Here is a 25,279-nt window from a genome sequence, read left to right as displayed (position 1 = left end):
ACAAAATATGTCAAGCTAGAGTGAACGTCGTGTAGCTGGTGCTAAGTTTTGTTAGGTGCCTGTTATAGTTAAAACTCTCAGGTCACTGATTCAAGTAAGCCGACAATCGCGACCGTTTCCCGCCGTTTTTCCCGCCCCCCTTTCCATATTAGGATTTACGAGGGGCGGCACCTCACTTTTCGTCGATAGTTGGCCATCAAATCAGCAAATCTCCCCCTCAAATCATTTCTCAATATTCATTAGTACCCGTACCTCCTTTTACCTCTTCGCATCACTTGGTTCCCTTGCTTTCTTTCTCGTTGATAGTAATTATTGGAACGCGCCGGCGCATACACGTTCGAGCACGTACCGCATTCGCTTGTCAATTTGCTTGCTTGACCAGTCTCCTCCGCAAACGACATTCCCTGCCAGCAGCCGCCATCGCTCCATTTCCAAGGCAAGGTATATTGTCTTGTCGTACAGGGCAGCCTGGCATCCACCTTTTTTTGCAGCTTTTGCGACAGCTTCCCAGGTTTCCCAGTCGTTCGCTTCAAATCTCTACCACGTCTCCCCAGTTAAACGACACTCCACACCTACCGAAAACTCTCTTACTACCAGCTGTATTATACCCGTATCCATCCTCTGCTGCCGTTTTCTTGTCCTGCTCTTCATACTAGACGCTACTGTACCGTCTCACTCTGGCTTGTACTCCGCTGTAACGCGGTTACAGCTGCATGTAACGTTGGGGCTCGGACTGTTCCCACCGCAGCAACCGGCATCTCGAAACGCCTCACTTACCTCACATCAGCACCTCGCGCCTTGTACAGTACGCTGCGATATCTGCGACCCATTGGCTGATGCCTTCCGGTGCATGACACCGCAAGGGAGCCCAGTGCACCATGCCACAGCTTGCGCTCCAGAGCGCAGAAGCTTCTACTGCCTCGAGATCCAACTCCATCACCACTCCAGTAGAAGCTACTTCATCATCCGATCAAAACCTCCTTAATAGGGCTCGATCTCCCTACGAAGTCCCCGTTGACGATAGTCCTACGGTTGGTCGCATCATTCGTCCGAGTCCAAGTGTCCCATCCCTTGGTCCATTGTCCTTGTCAAGTCCACGGTAAGCATACATAATGTACATGTCTTCAGCAGGTTCATCCCAACTCCAAGCTATCTCTGGTTGCTTGCTCTTCTTGGGTCCTCTCCACACACCCCCCCGGCCATCTGACCCGGGCTTCTTCTTGGCCCCCTTCTGTCTCTCACAATCTCTCCCCTCCACACTTCTTTACTCCTTTGCCGTTCTTAACCAGCGATTATCTTTCTTACTCGCCCCGGGTTGAACGTTGTGCGAGGTCTCCATTGTACTTCGTGCTATCACCATTCCTTTCCCCTCCAACGCGGGACCATATTGCGCTCTGCTGTGGAACCTTTCGATGCGCCACCTCTAACACACTGCGATCTCTAGATCCCCACGACCAGCTATCTCAAGTCCGCTCGCGACCTCCGCCAACTTCCCTTACGGACAAGCAAGTCCCAGTCCGCGAACCGCCGCTTTCCCGACTCGGTCTACTCCAACGCCGACATATCGAGCTAATCAAGAACTTGAGAACAAATCGAGTCTTGTTAAGCAGACCTCATTCTACAGCGATTCCTCAGACGAAGGATCCCCAGAACCTCGCAGCCCTAGGTTGGTCTATTATAAGTGGTTATTGGGCGCAATCACCACGACTACCCAGGCATTACCGCTGTAGGCTAACATTCTAATCAGACAGGGCTATGCAGGCAGTACGAATGTTTTACGAACCGTCTCCGAGCCCATAACTTCAAAGCCTGCTCCAGGCTCCGACTCAACTAAACAACCGGCCATGGCGGGTCCCGTATCTGCGGCCCAGGCTGAAGCTTCGAAAGGAGTCGCCCGGAATTCGTCTATCGACTCGGCGATTTCAGCAATATCGACCAAATCAGGCACAACTGGGAGTCAAGATGGTCCCCATGGACCTTCAGAGATTGCTCATCTTATTAAGACAGCAGGCAGCCCCGAGACCCTTATCCAGTACTTGCTGAAAGAGAAGCACTCCCAGTCACAGCAGAACAGCCAGTTATGGCGTCTAGTGGACAAGCAACGGGCCATGATTCTCGGCCTTAACAAGGACTTGGAAAGGGCTTTGAAGGATAAGGAAAAGTATAGGAAGAAGCTAAAGGAAGTCATTTCACTTTCCTCTGCTTCGGTGTCACCTCAAGAGAATACCAAAGAAGCTGTTGAAGCGCCTGTGCTTTCGCTTCCACGAGTTGATATTGAACGAGCTAAGGAACAAACCACACCAGAGTCACCAGTCCTCGAAGCCGAAAGTCCGAGAAATTCACCGATCGATATTACCATAGCGCCTTATCCCATTACTCCTCCAGCAGATCAGCCCAGCGCACCACATTCAGCTGTGGGCGAACTCTTGAACCCTGCACATGCTATGCCCAAACCGCAAGACCATGCTTTAGACAAGTACGATCACGAGGCTGAAGAACGGGCCGCTGAGGAGGCAAGGAAAGAGAAGATTGAGGAGCCTCTGAAAGAGATTCCCTACAATGTCGCCATCCCTCCATCGCGTAGCCTCCCCAGTGAACCGCCCAAAATGCCACCGCCCAAGCCACCGGTAAACCACCTTCCTACAGTCGCGGTCCTCGAGGCTACTCCCCAACCTGACGAAGGACTATCCAAGTTTCCGGTGCCGCCACCGAGGAAGCCACCTCCAGCACCCCTGAAATTGAAGCAAGAAATGAGGACGCAGCTGAGCCCATCTCCGGAGGATGGAGAGACTGAGTCCGATTTTGATGATATACTGGAAGTTGATGAAATTGTTCACGATCGACGTGGTCGGCGAAGAACACGAGAAGAAGACGATCGAGACCGAGAGATCATTGCTTTGAAGGAGGCGGCTGCGCGTAGTGCATCCAAGAAGAGCAAGTCAAGCAAGTCCAGTCAACCTGGATCTCCGATTCAAATGCCCCAGGCCCCTGCGCAGGAGCTCGCTACGGCCTCACTCGGTGAAATGCTCAGCGCAACAAAAACAAGGGAAATCCCTGCGCCATTGTTAAGTCCCGGTCTCCCCGCAAGCCCTCGGCCTTCAAACTTCAGCTCGCCGCCTTTGTCTCCAAGGTCGATGAATTTTCAGGCTGCGCCATTGTCCCCGCGACCACCTCGTCAACCAATTCCACTACCACCAAACACCCCTTTAGCAACTCCGGCCCCAACACCAGCTAGAGCGACTGGCAAAAGTATCGTCTCTGAGGAAACTTCGGTATCGCAGAAAAGTCGCACCGTACAGCAAGAAACCATCAGCCACGCGGATCAACCATCCATCAGAATGTCTAGCCCTAGCGAGCGTACAGAAGTCTTCAAAGGCCTGGTCACAGAAGAATATCCGGATCTTCTGCTCCCGCCAAATGCTCTGCCCTCCATCAGAATTGCAGTTGCATCATCACGCATGAAACCATCTCGAGCAAGTATGATGTCTCTCACACAACTCGAAGAAGATCCAGTGTTTACTCTCGCTATCATCTCACGATCGGACAATGGCGAGCTTTGGAGAGTGGAGAAAGACTTGGCTTCGTTGACAAAACTTGATCAAAGGCTCAAGCAATGTACATCCTACACAGTCAGAGCTCCAGAGCGTTCGCTGTTCAGCGGTCATGCGCCGGCCAAGCTCGATGCCCGTAGGACGGTCCTGGAGCAGTTCATGGATGACATTTTAGATATACCTTTTGACACAAAAACAGCTGTCGAACTTTGCAAATATTTGTCAACTCATGTTCTCCCACCAAATCTAGACGACTCGGTATCAATTGGTGATTCGAGCTCTGAGATGAATGGCAATAAGATAGGGCCCGACGGGCGACCTTGTCGCAGTGGTTACCTAACAAAGAAAGGCAAGAATTTCGGTGGCTGGAAAGCAAGGTACTTCGTTCTCAATGGGCCTCTACTCAAGTACTTTGAAGTGCCTGGAGGTGCACACTTAGGCACAATCAAGCTACAGGGGGCGCAGATTGGCAAGCAGAATCAGAATAACGACAACCAGTCACCAGCGCGTGTAACAAACGGTGATGACCTGGACAACCAATTCCGTCATGCTTTCCTCATCCTGGAACCGAAGAAGAAGGACACGAGCAGCCACTTCAGACATGTTCTTTGTGCCGAAAGTGATAAGGAACGGGATCTTTGGGTGGATGCTCTCCTCCAATGGGTTGATTATCGTGATCCTGAAGATTCTGAACCTCCACCATCCCGGGGTGGACCTGTTCAGGATCGCCAAACACAAGGTACAGCCACAGGCACAGAGCGTCCCTCTGCAGGCAAAGTTCGAAAACCCCCTGGGAAGCCATACCATCATCCGTCAGATTCGGATACATTGGTTGGCGTCCGGTACGATTCCACTCAAGCAGGAGATGCTCCCCAAGTTTCAGGACCCGCTCGACCCAAGACTTCAGGTGGCATGCCTGACCAACATCACAGCCATGGATTTGAGAGCTTTTCCTCATCTCAGAGCAAGATCATTTCAGGACCCAAGGATCCACAGCCTATATCCGACTTGGGCGCCTGGGGAAACAAACCGAACTATGGCCCGACGCCTGATGAAAAGAAACAGAGGAAGCGAAGTTTCTTTGGTTTTGGACCCAAGACTAGGTCTTCATCAGAGGGTCAAGATTCCTTGTTTGGTGGTAGCGAGGTCGGTGCGAATGCAACCCCACCACAGAACTCTTACCAAGGTCCTGTGCGACAAGCCTTTGGAGCACCGCTGGCGGAAGCTGTTCGATTTTGTTCTCCTACAGATGTCAATGTACCGCTCCCTGCCGTCGTTTACAGATGCATCCAGTATTTGGATTCCAAGAATGCTGTGCTTGAGGAAGGAATCTTTCGACTGAGTGGATCCAACGTGGTTATTAAGCAACTTCGAGAACGGTTCAATGTCGAAGGGGATATTAACTTGTTGACTGACCGTCAATACTATGACATTCATGCTGTGGCCTCGCTGCTGAAACTGTACTTGCGAGAACTACCAACAACAATACTGACAAGGGACTTGCACATGGAGTTCTTGACAACGATGGAGATTGCGGACCATGCCGAAAAGATGACTGCTTTGGGTGAGCTGGTTCATCGGCTTCCTCAAGCTAATGCCACTCTCCTCAAGTATCTGATTGGCTTCCTGATCAAGATTATCAACAATGCGGACATGAATAAGATGACTGTTCGCAACGTTGGCATTGTCTTTTCGCCAACCCTAAACATACCTGCACCAGTCTTCGCAATGTTCCTCCAAAATTACGAGGGAATCTTCGGTGTCGATCCTGAGGTTTACGAGCTTCCTTCACCCATTTCTGAACCCGAATTGCAGCGCTTTGAAGCACCGCCGCGATTCGATCTACCTGCTCGCCCATCAACGTCTGGAAGTTTATCTCCTCACGGGCAGATGCGGAAGGATAATGTTCGAGAACTGCAGCGATCTACTCCGACTCCTCCGCTCCTCGTTAACAATGCCCCAGTGCGAGCCTCACCCCCTTCAAGTGCTACTAGGCCTGGTTACGAATCTCCAGCTGGTGCTTATGATATTGGGTACCGACCACCTTCAGCCAACGAAGGACGCGGTGCCTACGACCGACGTTTCTTGCAAGCTTCACACGAGGATCTCGCCAGCGCCTCCGCAGCATACGACCAAAGCTTCGTACCCAGCAACAGACGCCGTGAGAGTGCCATCTTCATGGGTGGCATGATGGGTCCCCACCACCAGGGATCCAAGAGTCGCTTGCGAGAAGAAACGCGATTCTAAACTGTATATGTGCTTGGTTTTCTATGTGTTTTGCTATTGCTCCATACCCACTCGTTTCAACATGCGATGATACCATACATACTATACCATATTATTTCATAACGACTTACACTATTAATACCTTGCATCTCGGAGTTTGATCAATGGTGATTTGAGGAGGAATACTCTTGTTTTGGATTTACTGATACTATGAGGAGATTGAGCGTTGCCACGAATTGCCCAAGAGAAGATCAAGGTTAGGGACATATGCTGATATAACCCATATGGAAACGTCAGTGAAGAACTTCAATGACTGTAACTGGAGCGAATGTCGTTGATCTGATCTTGATGATGGGCGGTGCCGCTTTCTACTTAGCATGGCGTTGTGGATAGTTTTTGAGTCAAGAAGATGCCGACATAGTCCAGATCTGAAAGAATCGGCTTGTCATAGTTCTTGTCTTGTGAGAAATACTCTAATTCATTCTGCGATTTTGTTGCCCAGCTGTCTATTTAAATGGGGTTTTCGGCTTTTGCAACACACCCCTTGCTGATGCACTGCCGATTTCAAGTCGAGGCCCATGCGTGATCTGTCTCATCGCCCGTGGGCTATTATGCAGACAATGCTATGTTCCAATAGATGTGCTACCCACCTGGCTTGGGGGAGACTTTTCTAATCTTGTGATAACTAAGGATAATTCAGGTAATTTCAGGGTATTGATGGTCCTAAGACTCTTCTAATATTATCTTATGCCTTAGTATTCCTTTCGGGCCCTTTACCTATGAGTTCAACGGTTACCTAGTACCTAGTACTCTATATAAGGTAGGTAGGTAATCCACTTGCCTGCCGGCCCATTAGCCTGTCTATTGGATTAACAATTCACCGTAAATCCTAGAAAGGAAGATCGAGGCATTTATACCTGTTTTTTTGTTTTTGTAGACCCTCATTCGTTTCCGCTTCCCCTTTCGCGGTTTGCCCGTCCTTGACTCACCTCTCCTCAAATATTCAACACTCCTCTTCTACGGCTTTAACCATGACTTTCACGCTTTACGATGCGACTATCGTCGAGGCTAAACTGGCCCTGGCATCACTGGACCATATTCTCACTGAAGCAGAGAAGCATAGCAATGCAGCCAGCTTCCCAGATGCGCGACTCCACGAAGACATGAACCCGCTGAGCTTCCAGGTCCATGCAGCCACTCGATTCGCGGAGAAGTTAGTCGCCAGGCTCTCTGGAAGGGAGTCTGTCGAGTTTGAAGACAAACTCGTCACATTTCAGGATATGCACTCGCGCATTCAAAAGGCCCAGGAGTTGCTTGGAAAGGCTGATAAAGACGTCGTGAATCAGCAGGGAGAGGAGGTTGCCCCGACAGCATTGCCATCGGCGGGAACAATGGACCTGCCCGGGAAAGCATTTGCCATGGGAGCGGCCGTCCCTAATATCAACTTTCACCTGTCAATGGCTTATGCTATTCTGAGGAAGGAGGGTGTGCCTTTGGGAAAGAAGGATTTCATCATGCCTTTTGTAGGCGAGTATATTGTGAAGATGCAATAGATGCGGGATAACCTGAAGTAACTGAGATGACAATTTGACCACCTACATATTGCTGTTTGGCCTTACGCCTCATGACTTATATCTATGCTCAAAAAGGTCTGCCATTGAATGACCTCGCTGGTCATCCAATTCTTGGTCCTATGCTGGTAGGACCTTGGACAAGGTACATCTTTGCCCCTTTATGCTGTCGTTTAGAGCTTATCAAAGAGTCTTATTCTAGCCATGCAATATATGCGCAACCGTTGTGATTAAAGAGTGAACCCAATTGAGAGCAGATAGTTGTAACCTTCTATAAAATTTGATATAGTTGAAGGGAATATGATGAAAGCAATCGCACCGATGGCCCGGAGATATGGACAAAATGCTCCGACTTTTGCTGACTCATTCACAACCACTTCTCGGAAGCGTCGGAGTCGGCGATAACCTTCGCCGTCCTCTTCCATCACATCATCAAGACCGGCCTACTAAAGTAACAAGCTCCGATGGAGCTCGATCCTCGGCTTGGCGCAACTGGCGATAGAGCCTCAGCATTAGCAAATTTCGGCGCGGAGGCAACCTCAAGACCATCGCCGGTCCATCATGTCCCTCATGGCAATAGTGCTCTGATACCAGTCCACGACGTACAGGATGATCACAACAGTGCCGAGAACACCCCCAGCGCATCGACCGAAAACCGAGATACGCCACAACATCAAAATCAACAGCTTCAAGATGCCGAACACGATGGAGATGGAATCGATCCGAAGCGACCGAGGGCCTGTGAGGCATGTCGTGGGCTCAAGGTGCGCTGCGAACCGGATCCCAATGACGAGGGGCCTTGTAAGAGGTGCCGGAAGGCTGGAAGGAATTGCGTCGTGACAATGCCCACGCGAAAGCGCCAGAAGAAGACGGACAGCAGAGTGGCTGAGCTGGAAAAGAAAATTGATGCCTTGACAGCGAGCTTGCAAGCAAGAGCGGCACCTGGAGGAGGCCAAGCGCATACGCAAAGCCAAGGTCACGGCTTGGGAGAGTCTCCTGGAAATGTTGCGCCGAAACCACCCAACGAATCCAACACAGCCGTTTCTTCTTACAATAACATGAAATGGCGAAATCCCGCGCAAACCCCTGCATGGGGATCGTTTTCATCGACGCAATCCCCAATGCCGTCGATGCCGACCGCAGAACAAACAACAGACCGCGCATCCCCAGCCCAGTCCACGGCAGCACTAGCTACAGCAGTCACTGGGCAAAAGAGGAAGTTTACAGATGGCCGCGAAGGCTCGTCTGAACAGCTTGCTACTGAGGAAACACCAGCCGAAGCTCTGGCGGCTTATCTCACAAGGGCAAAGGGTGGTGATATCGTTGACCGTGGTGTTATCACGATGGAGAAAGCTGCTGAGTTATTTGCTCGCTATAATGACCATATGATTTCACACCTGCCGGCTATTATCTTCCAACCTGGTTTCACGGCATCCGAGCTCAGAAAAACAAAACCTATACTGTTTCTGGCTATCATGGCAGTAGCCTCTGCTGAGTCGCCCATCCTTCAGAAGGTGCTTCAAAAAGAGATGAAGCTCACATTCGCCGAAAAGGTGATGCTTTCGGGCGAGAAAGGCTTAGAGCTAGTGCAAGCACTCAATGTAGCTGTGATCTGGTATTGGCCACCAGAACATTTTGAGGAGCTGAAGTTTTATCAGTTGGTCCACACGGCGGCTGTTATGGCCATCGATATTGGACTCGGCCAGAAAGTGAAGCAGCGCCGTGGAATAGTCGTGCCTGACACCTGGCGTCCTAGCCCAAGTACCGGACCAGGTGGCCAGAGCCGTCGATGGGCACCCCCTGATCCAACAAGCATAGAGAGTCGCCGTACATGGCTGACATGCTATTTCCTGGCAACCAACACTTCTATGGCTCTTCATCGACCGAATCTCATCCGATGGACCCCCTTTATGGAAGAGAGTCTTCATCTTTTGCAGTCGTCGCCAAACGCTGCGCCAACGGATGCTTACTTCTGCCATCTGGTCTGGACACATCACCTTTCTGAGCAAGTTAATGTGCAGTTTTCTCTCGACGACCCAATATTTGACGTCCATATCTCAGAAACGAGAACACAATATATTCTCAAAGGCCTTGAAAAAGACCTAAAACGGTACAGAGAGAAGGTCCCCCCTGAGTTGCTGCAACGTATGTACTCAATAAATCAACCGCTGGAATCGTTCACTGACCAAAGTAGCAACGCTTCTGATAAGTTTCGGCGTCCTCAACTTGTACATGCATGAGATGGCGTTGCAGGCTCGTACAAGTGAACCTCTGCGACCTCCATTCTCAACAAGCTCTCTACAGGAAGGGCTTGTAGGGGGGGATAGACTATCCCCAGCACACATCAGTGCTATATCCGTATGCCTCGGTTCTATCAAAGAAATGCTTGGCACATTTCTGGCCATGGACGTTTTCAGCATACGCTGCTTACCTGTGTTCAACTTTGTCCGGGTTGCATATGCCGTCGTTATGCTCATCAAGCTCTACTTCTCAGCCTCAGCAGCAGGCTCAGAGCTAGGCCGCGTTATTGATAAGGAAGATATGCAAGTCGGAAAATATCTTGACAACCTGCTTGACAAGTTCCGCGCAACTGCAGCGGAGGATCGTTGTCGTCCAGCAGCCAAGTTCCTCGTGGTACTTGTTATGCTTCGTAGCTGGTTTTATAGACAAGCTGAGTCGGAGGCCAAAGAATCGAAGCCTGGTCCAACAGCTTCTGCGATATCACAATCTCCTTCGCAGGCACAACAACAGCCTCCGCAACCTGCCAATACTTCGGCACCACAACCTTCTGACCACGCATCTACGGCCAACACTCCACTTCAACTCCTTTCAGAAGTTGCTACTGGAGCGGGTTCCCGAAACCGTGACTCTTCAGCTAGCAGGCCATCGATGGTCAAATGCATTCTTCATCTATGCCCTCGAGTTAGTATCATATCACCCTCGACACGCCAAGAAAGCTTACCGATCGCATCGTATCATGCCCTACCACAACGAGCCATTTCCCGCAGATTTGGCTGCTGCAATGGCGCCCGCAATGCCATCACTACCCCCTACAGCGGATGGGATGGGCAGCTATAACTCTGGAGATCTTCTTGACTTTGCAGGCTGGGATCTGGAAGGCATGGGCATGGGCATGGGGTCGCAGGGGATGTGGGAAGATGGGATGCGTATTTTCCTCGAGGAGCCCTGGTTTAACACGATGTTCCAAGGCAACCCCCCAGTTGGCAACAACGCCATGAACTTCTGATACCCTCCCATAAGCCATCCCTGCTGACAAAAATAGATATTGGTGGCTTATCTTTCACATTGTCAATTTAAACTTTGACTGTGTATCTAAGCAGCCACGTCAGACATCGCTTGGCTTTCTGCATAAGTACTCCTCAGGGAGCAAGAAAACGTCTGACCTAGAGGCTAGGTACCAAAATTAACCAGCCTAAGGTCCACCGAACCTACACTAAGCTTACCCTAGTCTTTTTGTCACTCATGAGAGATGTCTTGAGTTTTCTTGCCTCACTTAGGTACTCAATCAAAATGCCCCAAGCCTGGATGTTTGCGTCTCGAACAGTCGGCTCACGGAACGCACCCCCCGATATGCACGTGGGCTGCAGCTTCAAATGTATGTTTTAGGTGCATTGGCGCCATTATAGATTTGCATGTACTCGAAGCGGTGTGAGCATTACTTGTCGGTTCTCTGAGAGAAGAACGAATTTACTGAAACATTATTCACATGCTTTTTAGCCGGGAGTCTGGACTATGTATTAATGAGATTATGGACTATCAATTACACACTTCTTATGAAGCTAGAGACATACGTTCTACCGGATGGAGGATTTTGTATTCGATACATTGATTTGACCGTATGGCCTTTTACGAAATCCTGATACTACATGATCTTGCGGTTTAATAAGCTTGCTCAAGTCACGAGTCCTTCGGAAGGACGCTTTAATTATGATAAGACCAATTCCATTCATTCTAGCTGTGGTCTATCACATCATTGACACTGAACGCCCCGGCTGTCATCTGCTTCCAGTTCCATAATCCTATGTTCTTAGGTCCCCGCCCGTGGTGGTAAAAGCATCACCGTGTCCCTCGATGTTCCCAGGCTCGGAAGCGTCGACAGCCCCTATCCTCTTCGTGCACCATTTCCACCAGGTTCCTAGTTACAAATATTGGCATACCTGTGCTCATAAAACGAAGCCATAACGCCAACAACTGATCAAGTTCAAATATTCCCTATGCTCGCTCTTGTCGTGATTTATAATTCGAAGTTTCCCTCCCACCGTCCTTCAGTGTCTTGTTTCAAAATAACCTGTTACCGCTCCTTATACGCCTTTTGTGTGTTTGATACAGCTTTGCATGTTTTGTGGCCAATTTCGCATTTTCCGTAGATCCCGCTAGAAAAAGTTCGTTGCAAAACACCAAAAGCATAAAACAAATTAGAAGCCACGTTTTCAGCGACAGATCTCTTTCAAGGGATATTTGCTGAATATGGCAAACCATGTCAGGAACAACATTGCGCAGTGCAGCTGGAATTTAAAAGGAAGCATACGGCTATTAGGAGCGCCGGACAATTGTGGCAAGGTGGGCGAATCGTCATTGTTGGTGTCATCATCGTCGTCGTTATCATCTTCAAGTGAACATGTATCTGAGGCGTGGATGCTTTCAGTCCATGTAGAAGTCACCCTTCAAAATTCTCTCCTGAAAGGCATCAGGCTTTGGTCTTTCAGGCTGTCTGGGCGGCTGCTTGACAGAAGAAGCCTGGGCAGGAGGCTGCGGCATCTCAGAAACAGATTTCGCCCGGTCGTGAATGGAGCCCCGGGGTGGGGAGGAGGAGGCGAGCGAGAAGGAAGCCCGAGGAGCACCGATGACGGAACTCTCGGCACGAGACCTAAGCTGCTCGGACCAGTTGAAACCTTGCTGGTCTGGGCGCGAAATATAATTGTCAGATGTGGCTCTTGGGTTTTTGGTGTTGCTTGCCTGTGTGACAGAAGAAGCGAGGCTGGGGCGACGTCCGGCAGACAAAGCTGCCGCGAGGCTCGACCCTTGGCTGGGGGAGCCAACGAGCGACGCCTTCCGACCACTTGGGACGGGGCGCCCGTTTTGAGAAGTAGGAGGAGAGGATGGGTTATTACCATTGCCAGGGCTTCCATTTGGGCGAATGTTGCGCATGTTCGAAGTGCCAAAGCTCATTCGTCGAACGAATGGTGTTGTGGGTGCAGTCTTGGAGTACATGTCGTCATCTTCGATGGCATTCTCATCAATAGAGTCTGAGTTGTTGGAGTTTGTCGACATGCTGCCTCGACGAATGAAAGAGGTGTTGGTGGGCGAAGTGCCCGAAAGACCAAGTGTGGTAACGGAGAGACGTCGACGACCGGTGTCAACTGGACCCGAGGACTGATTTGGAAAGCCGTTGCTGTTGGGAACTGAGTTCCCTCTTTGAAAGAGATTGGTCAATGCGGCCTGGGTGATTGATCCTCGTCTGTTGCGTGTGTACATTTCGGCGTTGGTGTTATTGTTGGGGGGTGCTGTGTCTGTAGACATGATGGGCGACTAAAGACGACGGCAGCCGTCGGTAGTTATAGTTTTGAAAATGTTGTGATATGGGGAGATATGCGAGGTAATGGCGCCAGAGTGGTTCGAGAATGGCAGCAACAGCGTTTCACGTGAATTTGATGGTGGGATGGTGCTTAGATAGTTGTGGGCTGCCGAGAGCGTTTTCTATGAGGCCAACAATCCTAAAAATGAGAACAAAGAAGCCGCGATGGATGGAGTAAAGGGGGGAAGAGAGAGAAGAAGAAAGAGTTTAGAAAACCGAGATGGGAACGGGGGGGGGACCGAGGGTTGATAAGGACGGACAGTGATGGGTTGGTGAAGAGGACGAAATGGGGGTCAATCAACTCTAAAACAGGGGAGAAGAGACAGCTGGTTAGCGATGAGAGATCGCCGTTGCCGGTTTGGGTAAAAGGCAACCTTTAGGTCAACGTTGGAGGGGAAATCGGCAGTCAGCGGCAACTTGAGAATCGAGCGAGACCGGCGCAACACCATACCCAAGGTATCAACCAGTGTTAGTCTACGTAGGCCAGAATCGACGGTCGTCCGTCAGTGAAGAGCCAAGACCAGGATCTAAGGCGGATGGTAGCATTCAAGAATTGACCAGGGGCCTTTGGTTCGTGGTCCACCTTGGTAGGCAGGTTGGTAGGTAGGCATGTTCGTTTGTCGAGCTGACGCCGGTACATGCAGTCGCGGCTAGCTTCAAGGTTGTTTTGTGATGGGGGTTTTCAGTGACGGATGAGACCTTTGCTAGAAAAGATGGGGCAAAATGAAGGGGAAATGGCTGCAGCGCGTAGATTGAGTCCGGGGGCCGAGTGACGTAGTCGCTGCAGAGTGGAGTTTCCCGCCGGAATCGGGATCAGGGTTGGTCGAGCTGTTCAAGGATGCCTGGGGCAAATCTGCGTCGTGGGGCACTAAACAGCACTGTAATGCTCAAGGGTTCATCGTGGAGGGTGTCCCCTCCCGAAAGAAATGGAGAATGCCCTGGGGCTGAACCCTTGTCTCTTGTCGCTTACCCAGTTCTGAACTTCTGAACATGAGGCTAATGGCCTATCTGGGCCTGGGGTAACTGGTCACTAATCTTGATATAATCTCTTGGGCTCTCAGGTAGCTATCGGAACTCGTCAATTCGACTCGAACTTCGTGACTCGGAGATCTTGTTCGTTCAACGGTCGGCTCGGTAGGCGTTTTCTCTTTCTTTTCATCTATCACTGCTGGTAGACTGCCAAAGCCCATACCGGTAAGATCTGATGTGGGCATCAGAAGCAGTACATAGCGTACCCTAACGGACTGATGCAGAGGAACTGTTGGCAGATTACCTTGGCTACAGAATCGAGAAAGGATGATCTGTCCTTATGCAATGTTTTGTTGAGGGAGGGCGGATGTGTTGAGGGACATCGTAGTTTTTCAGTCATCAAGGGACCTATGAGACAGAGGACCTCCATGCCATGCATTTCATTTCAAAGAACGTTACAATGTCAGAAGCTCTCTTGGGGCTGGATCAAGCATTTTGAGCAGCCAGGGCACGTCCTAAAAGGGCAATGAAGCAGAATTGGAAGGGGCGATGCCGCTGTTAGTTCTAACCGCTCTTTTTAAATGTAGCTGGCGAGCTTCTTAGCCTGGACCGTAGCAGCGTAGGTAGTAGCAATTTCACAGTTGGTCTTTTGCCTAATTTCAGTTTGAAGGTAAGTAAAAGTGCATAGCATTCACGAACGTTTCTTATTGTCCAGTCAAGACAACTCACAAAGAGGAAGCATTACCTACTCTTTCCTTTTGTCATATTGGTTTGATCATTAACTATAGGTATGAGTCTCGCAGGTGCTGTCTCTCAGGGTTTGGTAAATACTTTCTCCTAGGCTATCGAACGCAAACAATACCTTTCCCTGCTCTCCTCTGCCTACCTCGCATAGAAAACACATGGAACCTGGCCCTTTTCTCCTTCTCTCATCAACAGCTATCTACCAACACGTCAACTCTTATACGAACCCTTTTTTCTTCTGGTGACCGAGCAACGAGACCAAATTTCCATTTTGGCTTCGACCTCTTGTAGTTTTTACCTCTTATAGCAGGACCTGGGAGTGAGCCCACTTGTCCCTGTTCCCCCCGGCATCTGCAGCTTCACAGACCATTTTAGCGCCGTTTGGTTGACTGCGAGAAAATGGTTCAAAGGGACCGCCCCCGGAAAGTCAATCTTATCTTGAAAAAGGCGCCTCGTAGGGCACCTTGGAGCTTCCCGTCGTTCGTCACAAACGGGTACGTACTGTGGAATGTTTGCCATTTTGCGGGGTAGTCTCTGTAATGAAAGGCAACCAACTGAGACAAACCTTCAAGCGTTTTATCGGATTGCGACTCTGCCTCATAGGCACAGTTCAACAGCAGCAACAGAGATGGAGATGCGACGATTCTGCAGGAGGATCAAAGGTCTCTCCCGGTCTCACACTTTCGCGCCAGCTTATCTCGACTTTCTGTTACAGCACGATGCACCGACAGACGGCCGAACCAATGAGAACCTGTGATTGGTCGCCCACCAACCACCAACTGTATGTGCCTTGCGTGCCAAACCGAGCATGATGTCCAGAAATATAATGGCAGCCCAGCAAGCGAAGCTCTTGGGCGTTGCTAGCCTCTTTGTCATCAGACAAGCCCATATGCTACTGCTAGCACAGCAACGCCATCAGTAAACAGTGGTGGAAGGGGGGATTGAATGTGATGATAAGATACGACGTAACTGTAATGTGCATACGAAACACCGTAATCTGCATTAGCTTAGCTTTGGTGCTGAAAAGGGCCCCCTCCCAGAATTCTTGAACATGCGTTGACAGTTTGACTCATGGATCGCTTTTATGGTACTCGAGCTCACGTCCAATCCCATTTCAGCTGTTGGCAGCCCGTCACACCTCAGTTTCCCCCTTGACATGACTCTTGTCGAAACCTTGCATCATACACGGCCTGGTCCATGCTTTTAGCGTCGAGCATCTCAGATCAAGTGATGCTCCTGTCTGGTGTTATCTCAAACTTCAACAGCGATCAGCATCGCTCGGGGAATTGGGCGCTATGAAGCGATGACACACGGTGGGTGGCTGAGTTGTCATCACCATGCCATATCCATATTTCGGCATTCATTAGCAATGCTTGCAGCAACCTTTTCATCTCGTTTGCATTTTGGGACCATGCTAGGTAGGTAGGTAGGCATGTCTGTCGCTGTTCAAGGTACGATGGAGCGTAGACAGCCCATTGTTTTACTTTGAGAGACATTCCATATGCTTGTGTCTACGTCTTGTCTTTTTAGCCTTCATGCTCATTTCTTCCACAGGGCAATCCCTAGACATGGACTGTTAGCCTTTGGACTTCCGCAAATGCCACGTTATTCAGGAGGTCTGAACTCCGACTAAACACGCACGGTTAAATCCACTACCTGGAAACTAAAAACAGCGTAACGAGGCCCTGGTCCGCTGTTTAATGTCTAAACCAAACCTCCAGATAGCCAATCATGGGCTGAGAATGCTACCCCGCGTCCGCCCACATGCTCCCGAGACCGGCTCACGGCATCCTCGGCCGCTGAGGTGCATTGGTGTCCTTGGCTTTGGCTTCGACTTCGACAGCTTGTCTGTCTTTTTGAGCTTTTGGTAAGGATTCCTAAATCCCTTGACACCCTCTTTGGTGTATTATGTGCTCGATGTTACTCACCCAACACTACCTGGCCAGTGTTGAGTGTCACCACGCTTTTGCTCTTGATTAATGACCATCAGTTGGCTTATACTCCTCGAGGGATGCCCTGTTGCTCCTGAATTATCACCGTCTGGGGTGGCAGTTTTGTGGCTTTGTTAAATTGATAGCAGCCATCTATAGACAAAAACTTCATGTACGGAATCGCATTGTCTGGAATCCAAGACCAGGAATTGGAGGGACGAGGTTGGGTCTTGGCCAACACACCACCAAGAGATTGGCGAACTTTGTGGCGGCCATAGCCACCTGTGGGTGCAGAGATAGCGTCAAAGAGGGGATGCAAAGCTAGGAAGTTATCCACGATGCCACAGCTTGCAGCCCACAGCCGAACAATGGGTTTGCTGCACTGTAATACACACTAGCTCAATGGTAGGTCTGTCCCTGATGGTGGGTGGGGAACCACATCGTCAATATCAAGCCCACCCATGTTCTTGAAGGTCTGGACCTTGGTGAGCATGTCGATCTGATTCGAGCCACCCAATGGATATCCTCGCCAGAAAACACTACATAACAGAATGATTATGTGCTTCAGTTACTGGAATCTGCTGTTCCCTCACCCATTTCTTGTCTCATCCCCATCTCTCACTCTTTTCTTACCGTTTATTCTCAATTTCTCCCCCTGTCTACTGTCTTTACAGCATTGCTTACCCTTTTTTTTTTTTTTTTTGTGTGTATATCGTATTTGTGCCTATTCTTCTAATCTTTCGATTATTTTCTACTCATCTTCAATACTCTCCGCTCTGATATTCACCGCTGTTGTTTCCACTCCTACCTTATCTTAACTTGTTCCCGACGCTCCGCGGATTTCTTGGTCCTTCTTCTCACCTTGTCTTCGACCCTCCCTCGACTGTTACGCGCATGGAATATGACCTGAAATCTGCCGCCGGTCAATCGGCCCGCTCCCCATGAGCAATGCACCTCCTCCTTTTGTTCCCTTGACAACATGTATGATGCTCGATTTGCCCTCGATTGCCGCTCTTTCGTAGAAACACCACGCATTTCCAACTCATCTCAGCACCATCAGTCGCATTTGTAACTCTTCAGCCATTTTATAACTCACCACGGAGCAACTCATGAACGAAAATAACCATGTAAGTGGCTGCTGTCACTAACAGATGCAGACCCTCTCGTTACCTCACGCCTGTGACGCAGCCCTTGGTCATCTCCAATGATCGGGCATTAGAACCGCGATGTTCCTAGGTGTGCCGGAACGTGCATGATATGATGAAGAGAAACGGTCAAACTGGTATGACTTTGAGGGTGTTGCTGTTAGGGTGACAGCACTCACAAATTGTAGATCCTTTCGGAACGAGCTACACGTAGCAACATACCCGGCATGGATTTGGAGGACATGTGGAGGGGAGGATTTGTGTTTGCAGGTTAGGTTCAACATGGAGGTTAACCTTTGTAAATAGGGACTCCGCTGATCCCTCATGAAAGCGAATCCTGTGTAGTCATCAAGGCTCCAAGACAAGCAATGAGAAGATCTTTCCAAGCCAGTGCTCTCAATCGATGAATTGCAATGCAACCAACTTGATGCACCAAAATTTAACAAAATGATAAGAGTTACAACTACAAGTGCTACATAGTGGACATAGATTCATTTTACCTGGGAAAATGTAGGATAAGGATCTTTTTATTGTGTGATCGTCTTTCATAGCATGTAGTTAAGCTTATAATTAGAACTGCATGTCTATGAAATCAATCTCGAGTTTAGCATAATGTAGAAGTGGAATATTTAACATATGACTGTAGTCTTTGGTATATTTGAAGGCCAACAGATGCCGACAGATGGCTGAGGGGTTCTGTTTTTCTCTTGCTGTTAAAGCTTCATGGAAGACAGACTTGCCCATTTTCTGTTCTTCACACAAGAAGCTCGATGCTCATACCATTCTTGATTCAAGAACATCGATGCTATAATACCATGCAATACATGTCTCTCAATGCGAACTGCTCTAACATTATCATTATTGCCAATGAGAACTTCAGTCTGCTACAGTGCTGCGGCGTTACTGCATAAATTATTCGACGCATTTGCATCTCAGCATCGCCAAAATGAGTCGTCATGCCTACTGCTCAATAGGAATGTTACTTGGCTTCCATCGTCAAACATAATCTTTCATCGTAATAAGTAGGGCTTGATTCACTGCGGTTTTACACAGCCTCCGTTCTTCTTTGACCACACAACCCACAAACCCCACAATCGCCAGCATTGTGATACTGCGTAGTTTGACATGCGTCGGTTGAACACTGCCACGAGCCTGTTGTTGAGGAATCCAATACATTGGCACACATTGCACATGTAAGTGCTAAATTAGGATTGTCGTAAGAGCACATGGAGCAAGTTCCGCCAGAGCGTGCCTGATTGCTTGTCGAGTCGACTGGCTGAGCTGAACCTTGAGGGAGCGAGACTGGGGACCCGTTCGTGGCTTTTGCATTGTTTGCCGATTTAACAGGCCTCGATGTCGTTGGTATCCTAGGCTGTTTAGATCTTCTGGTAGGTTCTGCCTTGATATCACTAGCAGGTGCCTCTGTTGGCGGTGACTGGTTGTTGAGAACTTGAGGCCCAGGTTCTTGAGGTGGTTCTGTATCTTGTGGCTCAGGTGACTCCCTCTTGATGCCCCTAATCATTCTTTGAAGTTCCCGACTCTCATCTCTGGCCCCAGGATCATCTGCATCCTCATCTTCACAGACTTTGACCATGCCGCGGCCTTGTCCATCAAGCAGTTTCTTACCATTCACATCGACAGTATCCTTAGAATCTTCCCCAGGCTCATCCTCAAATTCGCTGCCACTTCCGGAATCTGTCTCGTCATCATCTTTAATGGGCTCGGGCTCTGTCTTTTGCTTTTCGAAGCGAGCGAGTGCCGCCGCCGCCCGGAGCTCGCGTCCTCTCATGCTCCCAGCAACCCGAGGTTTTGCTTGGATCTTCCTGCCACTCTCCAACTTGACCTTTTCTTCTTCATCGGCACCGAGAGCGACCCCATTCTTGCCAAACTTCTTCAAGATTCGTCTTTCCTTTCGTTCCTGGTAGGACAGTTGCGGCTTGACCCGTCTCTTGCGACGTGATCTGTAAGTACCTCCGCAGAGATGCTCTGGTAGAACCTCATCAGCAAGCACGCTATTCTTTTCCCATTCACCAGTGGCAAGGTTGGCACCCCTTCCCCAGAGGCCGTCTCCGGTATAGTTTTTGGACCAAAGCTCGTGCATCTGAGAAGCGTACAAGTTTCGAACGGTCCAGAATGCTCTTGAATGATTCATTTGCTTGCAATGTGCCAGCTCGTGCATCATGACCATCTGTACATAGTTGAATGGTAGCCAGCGGCCAGTACTGGGCGACTTTAGAACGAGTTGAACGACTTCGCCTGCATTAAAATTCCGTCCAACGAATTCACGATTTGGTTCGTACTCCTCTAGCGAAGTAACGTACAGGTAGTTTTCTCGCATAATGGGACCTGATAAGGACGAATATCAATACCGTACTACTGATCCAGGAAAGCAGTTAACTCACGACATTGTGCTGCTATTCTCTCAAGAAAGTCCTGAGCTATCTGCTTGTCTGAACCCTCTAAAGGCTTGATGAAGACAATATGGGGATTCGGTTGCGATTTCTTTTCATTTAGCCGCTGGTACCCAGCAACCATGTTGCTTCGAAGTCAAGGGCAATAAATGGATTGTTTGCAGATATGAGCACGTATTTCAGTTCTGAACCGTTCTGGTAATGGTTGTGTACCAGGTACCTGGAACCTGAAACTGAAGGTGAATGACGCACAGGGAATCCGCAACTGAAAGACGCGTAAAGTAAAAAACTCCACACGCGACGCCACGTGACTGGCTCACGACATCAAATCCTCGACCACTCAAACAATCAGCGAATTGTCTTGGCCTTGCATAACAACAGTGTCCCGGATTTCATTATAAATTAATTGCAGAAACTTGCGATAAGAGAAGGGAAACCACCAAGTACTTATAGCTAAAATTTTCAAGGCCTATACGGAACTCAACTAACAGAACAGCTCATTGTCAAACTCACAAAACTACCGTCAAGGGCCCAGGTTTAGAATGTATGTTCTCATTGAATTCTGAACTAAGAGGCCTATATTCCCGGGCTCACCTATCCTTCAAAGCTTGAATATTGCTTTGATATAAAGAACTTCTGTCGCTTGCCATTTACTTTCAACGTAAGCATATTGGGTCCCCCACATTTGGCTGTTGAATAAGTCAAGGATATGCATCAATTCTTGTTGGTGACCATTCTTATTGACGCAGAGAGCCGGAGAGTTCAAGGGTTCTAGTACTGAAGCCTCATATTCGTCCTCTCTTCCTCTCTGCGAGGCCAAGAAAGGATAGCCATTGCTTTCACCTGATGGCATGCGGGCTACAATATATATCCGAAATGATAAAAAAGACTTTAATAAGTTTAGTATAAATTATGAATAATAAGTCAAAAGACCCAACAAGTTATCCTAAACTAACCTGAATTCTTTGGTTATTTAGGATTGGGGTTCTAAATTGTCTCGCTGCTCTGAGGCATGACGATATCTGACCATGGGATGATCTCCAGTATGATCGCAGATGGCCGAGGGTTGAGTTCCATTCACCACAAGGATTGCAAAAGCGGTTGACGATGCAGTCTGCTCTGTCTAGTAGAAGTTGCTGCTAGTGCACTTGCTCTCTTATATCTTAACGTGTCGGTAGTGATAAAATGCACGCATAGCTGTAAGTTCTATCTGAATAGTCTTGCTGGTTATGGGAAGCTGATGTCCTGGGCTGTCTGGAGAAGTTATACTAGCTGTAAAGTATTGTCGAATCTTGTTGCGCAGCTGATTTCTGAGCTGATAGCCTGGGTCAACCTGGAACGAAATACACCCCGGGGCCGACCTAATAGAGTTTCTTACTCTACCTGGGAACCCATTGCCAACACCAGCCTTTATTATTTTTTTTTTTTTTATTTTATTTTTTTTTTTTTTTTTTTTGATACAAATAGCTAATGTTCGCCACTGGTTATCAATGGCTCTAACTCTTTTGTCTACAATATAGTTCATTGTAGCCAGAACTCCAAGAAAAAATACCATGTTGCCTTGTTCTCAAGTCCTCAAGCAAGCAATAAATCGAAAGTTACAGCGAGCCTCGTCTCTCGCGATGAGTGAAAGAAAAATCACTTCTCTGGCCCTTCAATTCTTGGTCAGAACCATCGTCTTCTGTTTGTGTCCCCACTGACTTTGAAGGTTCTGGTGGCTCCTTTTCTGCTTTCGTTTGTTCGAATAACTCCAACAATGCCAACTCATCTGGCAACGGACTGTTCAATAAATGGGCGCTTCGGTACAAATGCTTATACTCAGCAATATCATGCATACTATTTTCCAGAATCTTTTGCCACGGCCTTTTTAGGTCGCTGGCAAAAAGAGGATGCCGTACCACCCAGAAGAGCACAGCATCAAGGATGCTTGCCATAGCTAGCCTCATGGGCACCATCAGCTTCTGAGGCTGTCCCCGAACAATGATATCCAATGCCCTCTGATAGTGCCATGAGAATTGGACCCATTGGGAGCAGTCCGGCTTTTGAGAGATATGGTCTCTACGTATTAGAGCTCCAAGTTCACTGGAAGTATTCTCGATCACGCGAAGAAGATGGCATGTCATTTTCGCCATACGCAAGTAGACAGCAGTGGTATACGCCAAGACACAACAAGGAATATGCGCAGCATTCCAGGGCTTTTGGCTATCGATGTCGCAAATCTCAACTTCTGTTTCACGTATCAGTTCCTGTCTCCTTCAATTTAGATAGAGCCCGACACGTACTATCGGTATAGATGAAACGTAAACAATGAGCGACCGTTTCGGGAGCGAAGCTCACAGTCACCACAACTGGTGTCCCATCCTGAAGTTCTCAGTTTGCATAACTACAAGCTGAACGGAAGAGAAGATACTTACCATATTGGGTGGTGGCAGGTTATCGCGGAACCAGCCTGACTGAGGTACCACAATATTGCGATGGACTCGAAAGCTTAAGTTCCCTGACCGTACCACCACATCAGCACCGAAAGGGCAATTCCATAGACTAAAGGCGGTCAGTTGATGGTACTAGGTGAACACAGAGAAGAATCAGCTCACTTTGAAGTCGCTCGTGGTGCCGCAGCCTCAAAAATATAGCGAGATGAGGAGGAAGTGATGGAGGAAGGGGACGTTGATCCAGGTCCAAACGCACCCGATACTGTATCGTCTATAGATCTCTTTTTGCCTGGAGAAAGCGAGGAAGCCCTGGACATACTGGCAGTAGGTGTTTTGACTGGCGACCATGGTGCTTGAGGCTTAGGCAGAGGCGGAAACATTCCCGCCGTAGAGTTGACCAGAGGCTTTTTGGCTGGAGCCCATGGGTTACTTTTGGGAGGTGAGGCTGGTCGAAGGGAGGGTGCTGCATCTGTCTCTGACTTGCGCGACGGATAAAGAACCGGTACTGATACTTTGTTCCTTCGCCGCCCATCTATGGAGGCATGCTCCATGACGACTAGTTAGTAATGAAACGAGAGAGAAATCCAGGATGTATGGAATAGAATGCTTCGCGAGCGTTGACTGAAAACAAGTGAGCGCATGGAAGAGCGCACCAACTGTGCGAAGATACACTCCAAGGATGCACAATAACACTTTTGTGTGAGGTCCGAGTCGCACGGAACTCGGAACAGGATCGAAGCAGGGCGCTGAAATATGAATCATAAACAATTTTCGCCTGGCTGCGAGGACCGTCAACAGCTGCCAGCCGTCTGCCGCTCAAGCACCCGTCTTATTGTGATTCGCCCTCGAGCGGATACCAGCTGCACTGGCGTATTGTTTGCGCAAGATAAAACACGGCCTCTGTTTTATGTTTAGGAAACTCTTAAACGTTTGGTTCTTATGATTCTCTGATTTGCTGATCTTATGCCCTAAATGACTAATATGAGGAAAGGAAACCAAACGAACACTGAACTTCTTCATAGATATCCAACCCACCCCTGATATGTGATAAGTTCTCTGACCATTTTGTAAGAAGTTTATTGATTTATATGACTTCCTGGTGATACTTCGCGGAGGAATAAACAGCGCTACATAAAAGTCAAATTGTCTCATTTCTGAGCGCAGTAGGACAGCAAACAACTTTGCCCATGTATGGATAGGCAGCTCAAGAGATCGTAGCTTTCCAAAACTGATATAGCCTGATTATTTGTATGGATCTCTCTCTATTCTCTGTTACCAAAACTCTCATGTGAAGGCCCACAGTTTTCATAAACAGAGGTGCAAGTTACCTGTGGTGGTTTCTGCCAGTTACCGAGCAGTTGCTGCACACCTGTTCTTGCCAACTTGTCATCCAAACGTAAATCAAGTATTCCCACGCACACCTTTTCATTTTCTACTTCTCGGCATTTGGCAAGATTGTGTTACTCCTCATATTTTGACAAAACCCATTGCCTCTTCTCAACTTGAACCTCAGCGTATGCCTTCGGGTGCCAGTGCATTATTTCCACCTGGCACACGATGTCTAGTCGACAGCCCTTGATTGAATTTGGCCTTCCGCTTCAAGGGCACAATGCAATGCCATCTTTAGTACCATCTCCGTCGCTGAGTTCCAAGATCTACAAAGCGGTGATATCGCCGTTCCAAAAGCTCCAGTTGCTCTTCCCAAGAGTGTCTGGAACATTCGACGTGAACTTCACAGCACAAGATGGTTTGTCTCATTCTATCTTTCACACCATTTTATGCTGAATTACTTTTGTAGCACGCCGACTGCTACGTCTAAAAGCTGAGATTGGCGGACCAAGCAAAGAGTTTGATACGACAAACTGCGCTACTACAACATTCCACAAGTTCGATGGGCTTCCTGTTGATCTTCGAACAAATGACCTGGAGATTGTCCTTCAGAAAGGCTAGAATCTTTCGACTAGGTCCCATGTCAAAGGACCTGGATATACTATGGTTGAGCTTTACAATCTCTCATAAAGCCCCGGCTTCCGCCCAAGCGTGTCGCGAATCAAGGGCATTGTTCCAAGCCGAGGCTTTGCAGCTGTTCGGCCAAAATATCGGCGTATACAGAAGCCTTTGGTTCCTGCCTTCCCTAGACATTTTTTACTGGAACAGGTATAATATCTCTCCAGGGAACGTCCCTGGCGGCGACATACCATGTTTTCAGAATGTAGCAGTGGACTGGCCTAGTGGTGATTGAACCGATATGGGAGAAGTGATTGACGATATTTGATGAATGTTTCTGGACTGCAAGAAGGTCTTGTTTGCCGCGAGGCACCATCCTCTGCCTGATACAGATGTCCGGTTTACCAAAGTCAAGGAAGACGATGACATCAACATTGAATACGAGGAAGACTGGTGGCAATGGGGACACATCTGGCCACAACTTATTGCATCGGTGGCCCGCCAGAAATGGAGGCAGTGGAGGTTGTGCCTGTTCGCGATGAAACTAACCCCCCTTGAGCCTGTGCTGGAGTATGTGCAGGAGTAAGAGGGTGGTATCAGAAACCGTCATTCGCCTAGAGAAATATGGTGCCGAACCAGTTGTCTGTCGATGTGATGTAATAGAGAGTCTTTTATTGTTTAGATGAGAGAATACTGAAGTTCTTATTTATTCCATCCTGGGGACTTACCAATATCATAGAAGCATATGTTCTACAG

At 48.7% G+C, this 25,279-nt stretch overlaps 10 protein-coding genes across 13 annotated transcripts; 6 read left to right on the top strand and 4 right to left on the bottom strand.

Moving 5' to 3' along the window:
- The first annotated feature begins 133 nt into the window (after positions 1–133).
- On the top strand, positions 134–6,559 carry FOXG_00319 (RalA-binding protein 1). Of its 2 annotated transcripts, XM_018376583.1 has the most exons (3): positions 134–1,099; positions 1,445–1,666; positions 1,748–6,559. In XM_018376583.1, the coding sequence occupies exons 1-3, from the start codon at positions 879–881 to the stop codon at positions 5,796–5,798; spliced, it is 4,494 nt and encodes a 1,497-aa protein (XP_018232182.1). In that variant the 5' UTR covers positions 134–878; the 3' UTR covers positions 5,799–6,559. The 2 variants fall into 2 exon arrangements, with proteins under 2 accessions (XP_018232182.1, XP_018232183.1); XM_018376584.1 differs by having other exon boundaries at positions 238–1,666.
- A 26-nt stretch (positions 6,560–6,585) lies between these two features.
- FOXG_00318 (uncharacterized protein) lies at positions 6,586–7,628 on the top strand. Its single transcript, XM_018376582.1, has one exon. It carries the CDS (start codon positions 6,809–6,811, stop codon positions 7,328–7,330), a length of 522 nt encoding a protein of 173 aa, XP_018232181.1. The 5' UTR covers positions 6,586–6,808; the 3' UTR covers positions 7,331–7,628.
- Positions 7,629–7,783: 155 nt separating this feature from the next.
- Positions 7,784–10,595, top strand: FOXG_00317 (uncharacterized protein; the record flags this gene model as incomplete). Its single annotated transcript, XM_018376581.1, has 3 exons — positions 7,784–9,493; positions 9,543–9,982; positions 10,038–10,595. The coding sequence occupies exons 1-3, from the start codon at positions 7,813–7,815 to the stop codon at positions 10,593–10,595; spliced, it is 2,679 nt and encodes an 892-aa protein (XP_018232180.1). The 5' UTR covers positions 7,784–7,812.
- Positions 10,553–13,652, bottom strand: FOXG_00316 (uncharacterized protein). 3 transcript variants are annotated; one of them, XM_018376580.1, is made up of 2 exons: positions 12,481–13,652; positions 10,553–12,270 (listed from the first exon to the last, which is right to left on the bottom strand). In XM_018376580.1, exons 1-2 carry the CDS (start codon positions 12,887–12,889, stop codon positions 12,011–12,013), a joined length of 669 nt encoding a protein of 222 aa, XP_018232179.1. In that variant the 5' UTR covers positions 12,890–13,652; the 3' UTR covers positions 10,553–12,010. The 3 variants fall into 3 exon arrangements, with proteins under 3 accessions (XP_018232179.1, XP_018232178.1, XP_018232177.1); XM_018376579.1 differs by having other exon boundaries at positions 11,060–12,270; positions 12,326–13,652; XM_018376578.1 differs by having other exon boundaries at positions 11,060–13,652.
- Positions 13,653–15,483: 1,831 nt separating this feature from the next.
- On the top strand, positions 15,484–15,579 carry FOXG_17857 (uncharacterized protein; the record flags this gene model as incomplete). Its single annotated transcript, XM_018397860.1, has 1 exon — positions 15,484–15,579. The coding sequence occupies one exon, from the start codon at positions 15,484–15,486 to the stop codon at positions 15,577–15,579; it is 96 nt and encodes a 31-aa protein (XP_018232176.1).
- A 1,403-nt stretch (positions 15,580–16,982) lies between these two features.
- FOXG_00315 (uncharacterized protein) lies at positions 16,983–17,081 on the bottom strand (the record flags this gene model as incomplete). Its single annotated transcript, XM_018376577.1, has 1 exon — positions 16,983–17,081. One exon carries the CDS (start codon positions 17,079–17,081, stop codon positions 16,983–16,985), a length of 99 nt encoding a protein of 32 aa, XP_018232175.1.
- Positions 17,082–18,337: 1,256 nt separating this feature from the next.
- FOXG_00314 (uncharacterized protein) lies at positions 18,338–20,388 on the bottom strand. The gene is made up of 2 exons (XM_018376576.1): positions 20,136–20,388; positions 18,338–20,079 (listed from the first exon to the last, which is right to left on the bottom strand). The coding sequence occupies exons 1-2, from the start codon at positions 20,266–20,268 to the stop codon at positions 18,779–18,781; spliced, it is 1,434 nt and encodes a 477-aa protein (XP_018232174.1). The 5' UTR covers positions 20,269–20,388; the 3' UTR covers positions 18,338–18,778.
- A 1,354-nt stretch (positions 20,389–21,742) lies between these two features.
- Positions 21,743–23,127, bottom strand: FOXG_00313 (uncharacterized protein; the record flags this gene model as incomplete). The annotated part of the gene is made up of 4 exons (XM_018376575.1): positions 21,743–22,371; positions 22,427–22,505; positions 22,559–22,685; positions 22,739–23,127. The coding sequence occupies 4 exons, from the start codon at positions 23,125–23,127 to the stop codon at positions 21,743–21,745; spliced, it is 1,224 nt and encodes a 407-aa protein (XP_018232173.1).
- A 1,006-nt stretch (positions 23,128–24,133) lies between these two features.
- Positions 24,134–24,526, top strand: FOXG_00312 (uncharacterized protein; the record flags this gene model as incomplete). The annotated part of the gene is made up of 2 exons (XM_018376574.1): positions 24,134–24,323; positions 24,375–24,526. 2 exons carry the CDS (start codon positions 24,134–24,136, stop codon positions 24,524–24,526), a joined length of 342 nt encoding a protein of 113 aa, XP_018232172.1.
- A 328-nt stretch (positions 24,527–24,854) lies between these two features.
- Positions 24,855–25,109, top strand: FOXG_17856 (uncharacterized protein; the record flags this gene model as incomplete). Its single annotated transcript, XM_018397859.1, has 1 exon — positions 24,855–25,109. The coding sequence occupies one exon, from the start codon at positions 24,855–24,857 to the stop codon at positions 25,107–25,109; it is 255 nt and encodes an 84-aa protein (XP_018232171.1).
- Between the last annotated feature and the right edge of the window lie 170 nt (positions 25,110–25,279).

This window comes from Fusarium oxysporum, chromosome 1 (genome assembly GCF_000149955.1).
Source record: "Fusarium oxysporum f. sp. lycopersici 4287 chromosome 1, whole genome shotgun sequence".
NCBI lineage: Eukaryota > Fungi > Ascomycota > Sordariomycetes > Hypocreales > Nectriaceae > Fusarium > Fusarium oxysporum.
Note: the sequence above shows the minus strand (reverse complement) of the source record. Positions and strands in the feature narration are given on the sequence as shown.

What these genes read in the sequence shown, in the direction of transcription:
- FOXG_00319 (XM_018376583.1), top strand. Translation starts at nt 879, where the DNA reads ATGCCACAGCTTGCGCTCCAGAGCGCAGAAGCTTCTACTGCCTCGAGA. An exon ending in TTGTCCTTGTCAAGTCCACG is followed by an intron (nt 1,100 to 1,444) that starts GTAAGCATACAT and finishes TGCGATCTCTAG; the next exon opens with ATCCCCACGACCAGCTATCT. An exon ending in CCAGAACCTCGCAGCCCTAG is followed by an intron (nt 1,667 to 1,747) that starts GTTGGTCTATTA and finishes CATTCTAATCAG; the next exon opens with ACAGGGCTATGCAGGCAGTA.
- FOXG_00318 (XM_018376582.1), top strand. Translation starts at nt 6,809, where the DNA reads ATGACTTTCACGCTTTACGATGCGACTATCGTCGAGGCTAAACTGGCC.
- FOXG_00316 (XM_018376578.1), bottom strand. Translation starts at nt 12,889, where the DNA reads ATGTCTACAGACACAGCACCCCCCAACAATAACACCAACGCCGAAATG.
- FOXG_00314 (XM_018376576.1), bottom strand. Translation starts at nt 20,268, where the DNA reads ATGGTTGCTGGGTACCAGCGGCTAAATGAAAAGAAATCGCAACCGAAT. An exon ending in GAGAATAGCAGCACAATGTC is followed by an intron (nt 20,080 to 20,135) that starts GTGAGTTAACTG and finishes CGTCCTTATCAG; the next exon opens with GTCCCATTATGCGAGAAAAC.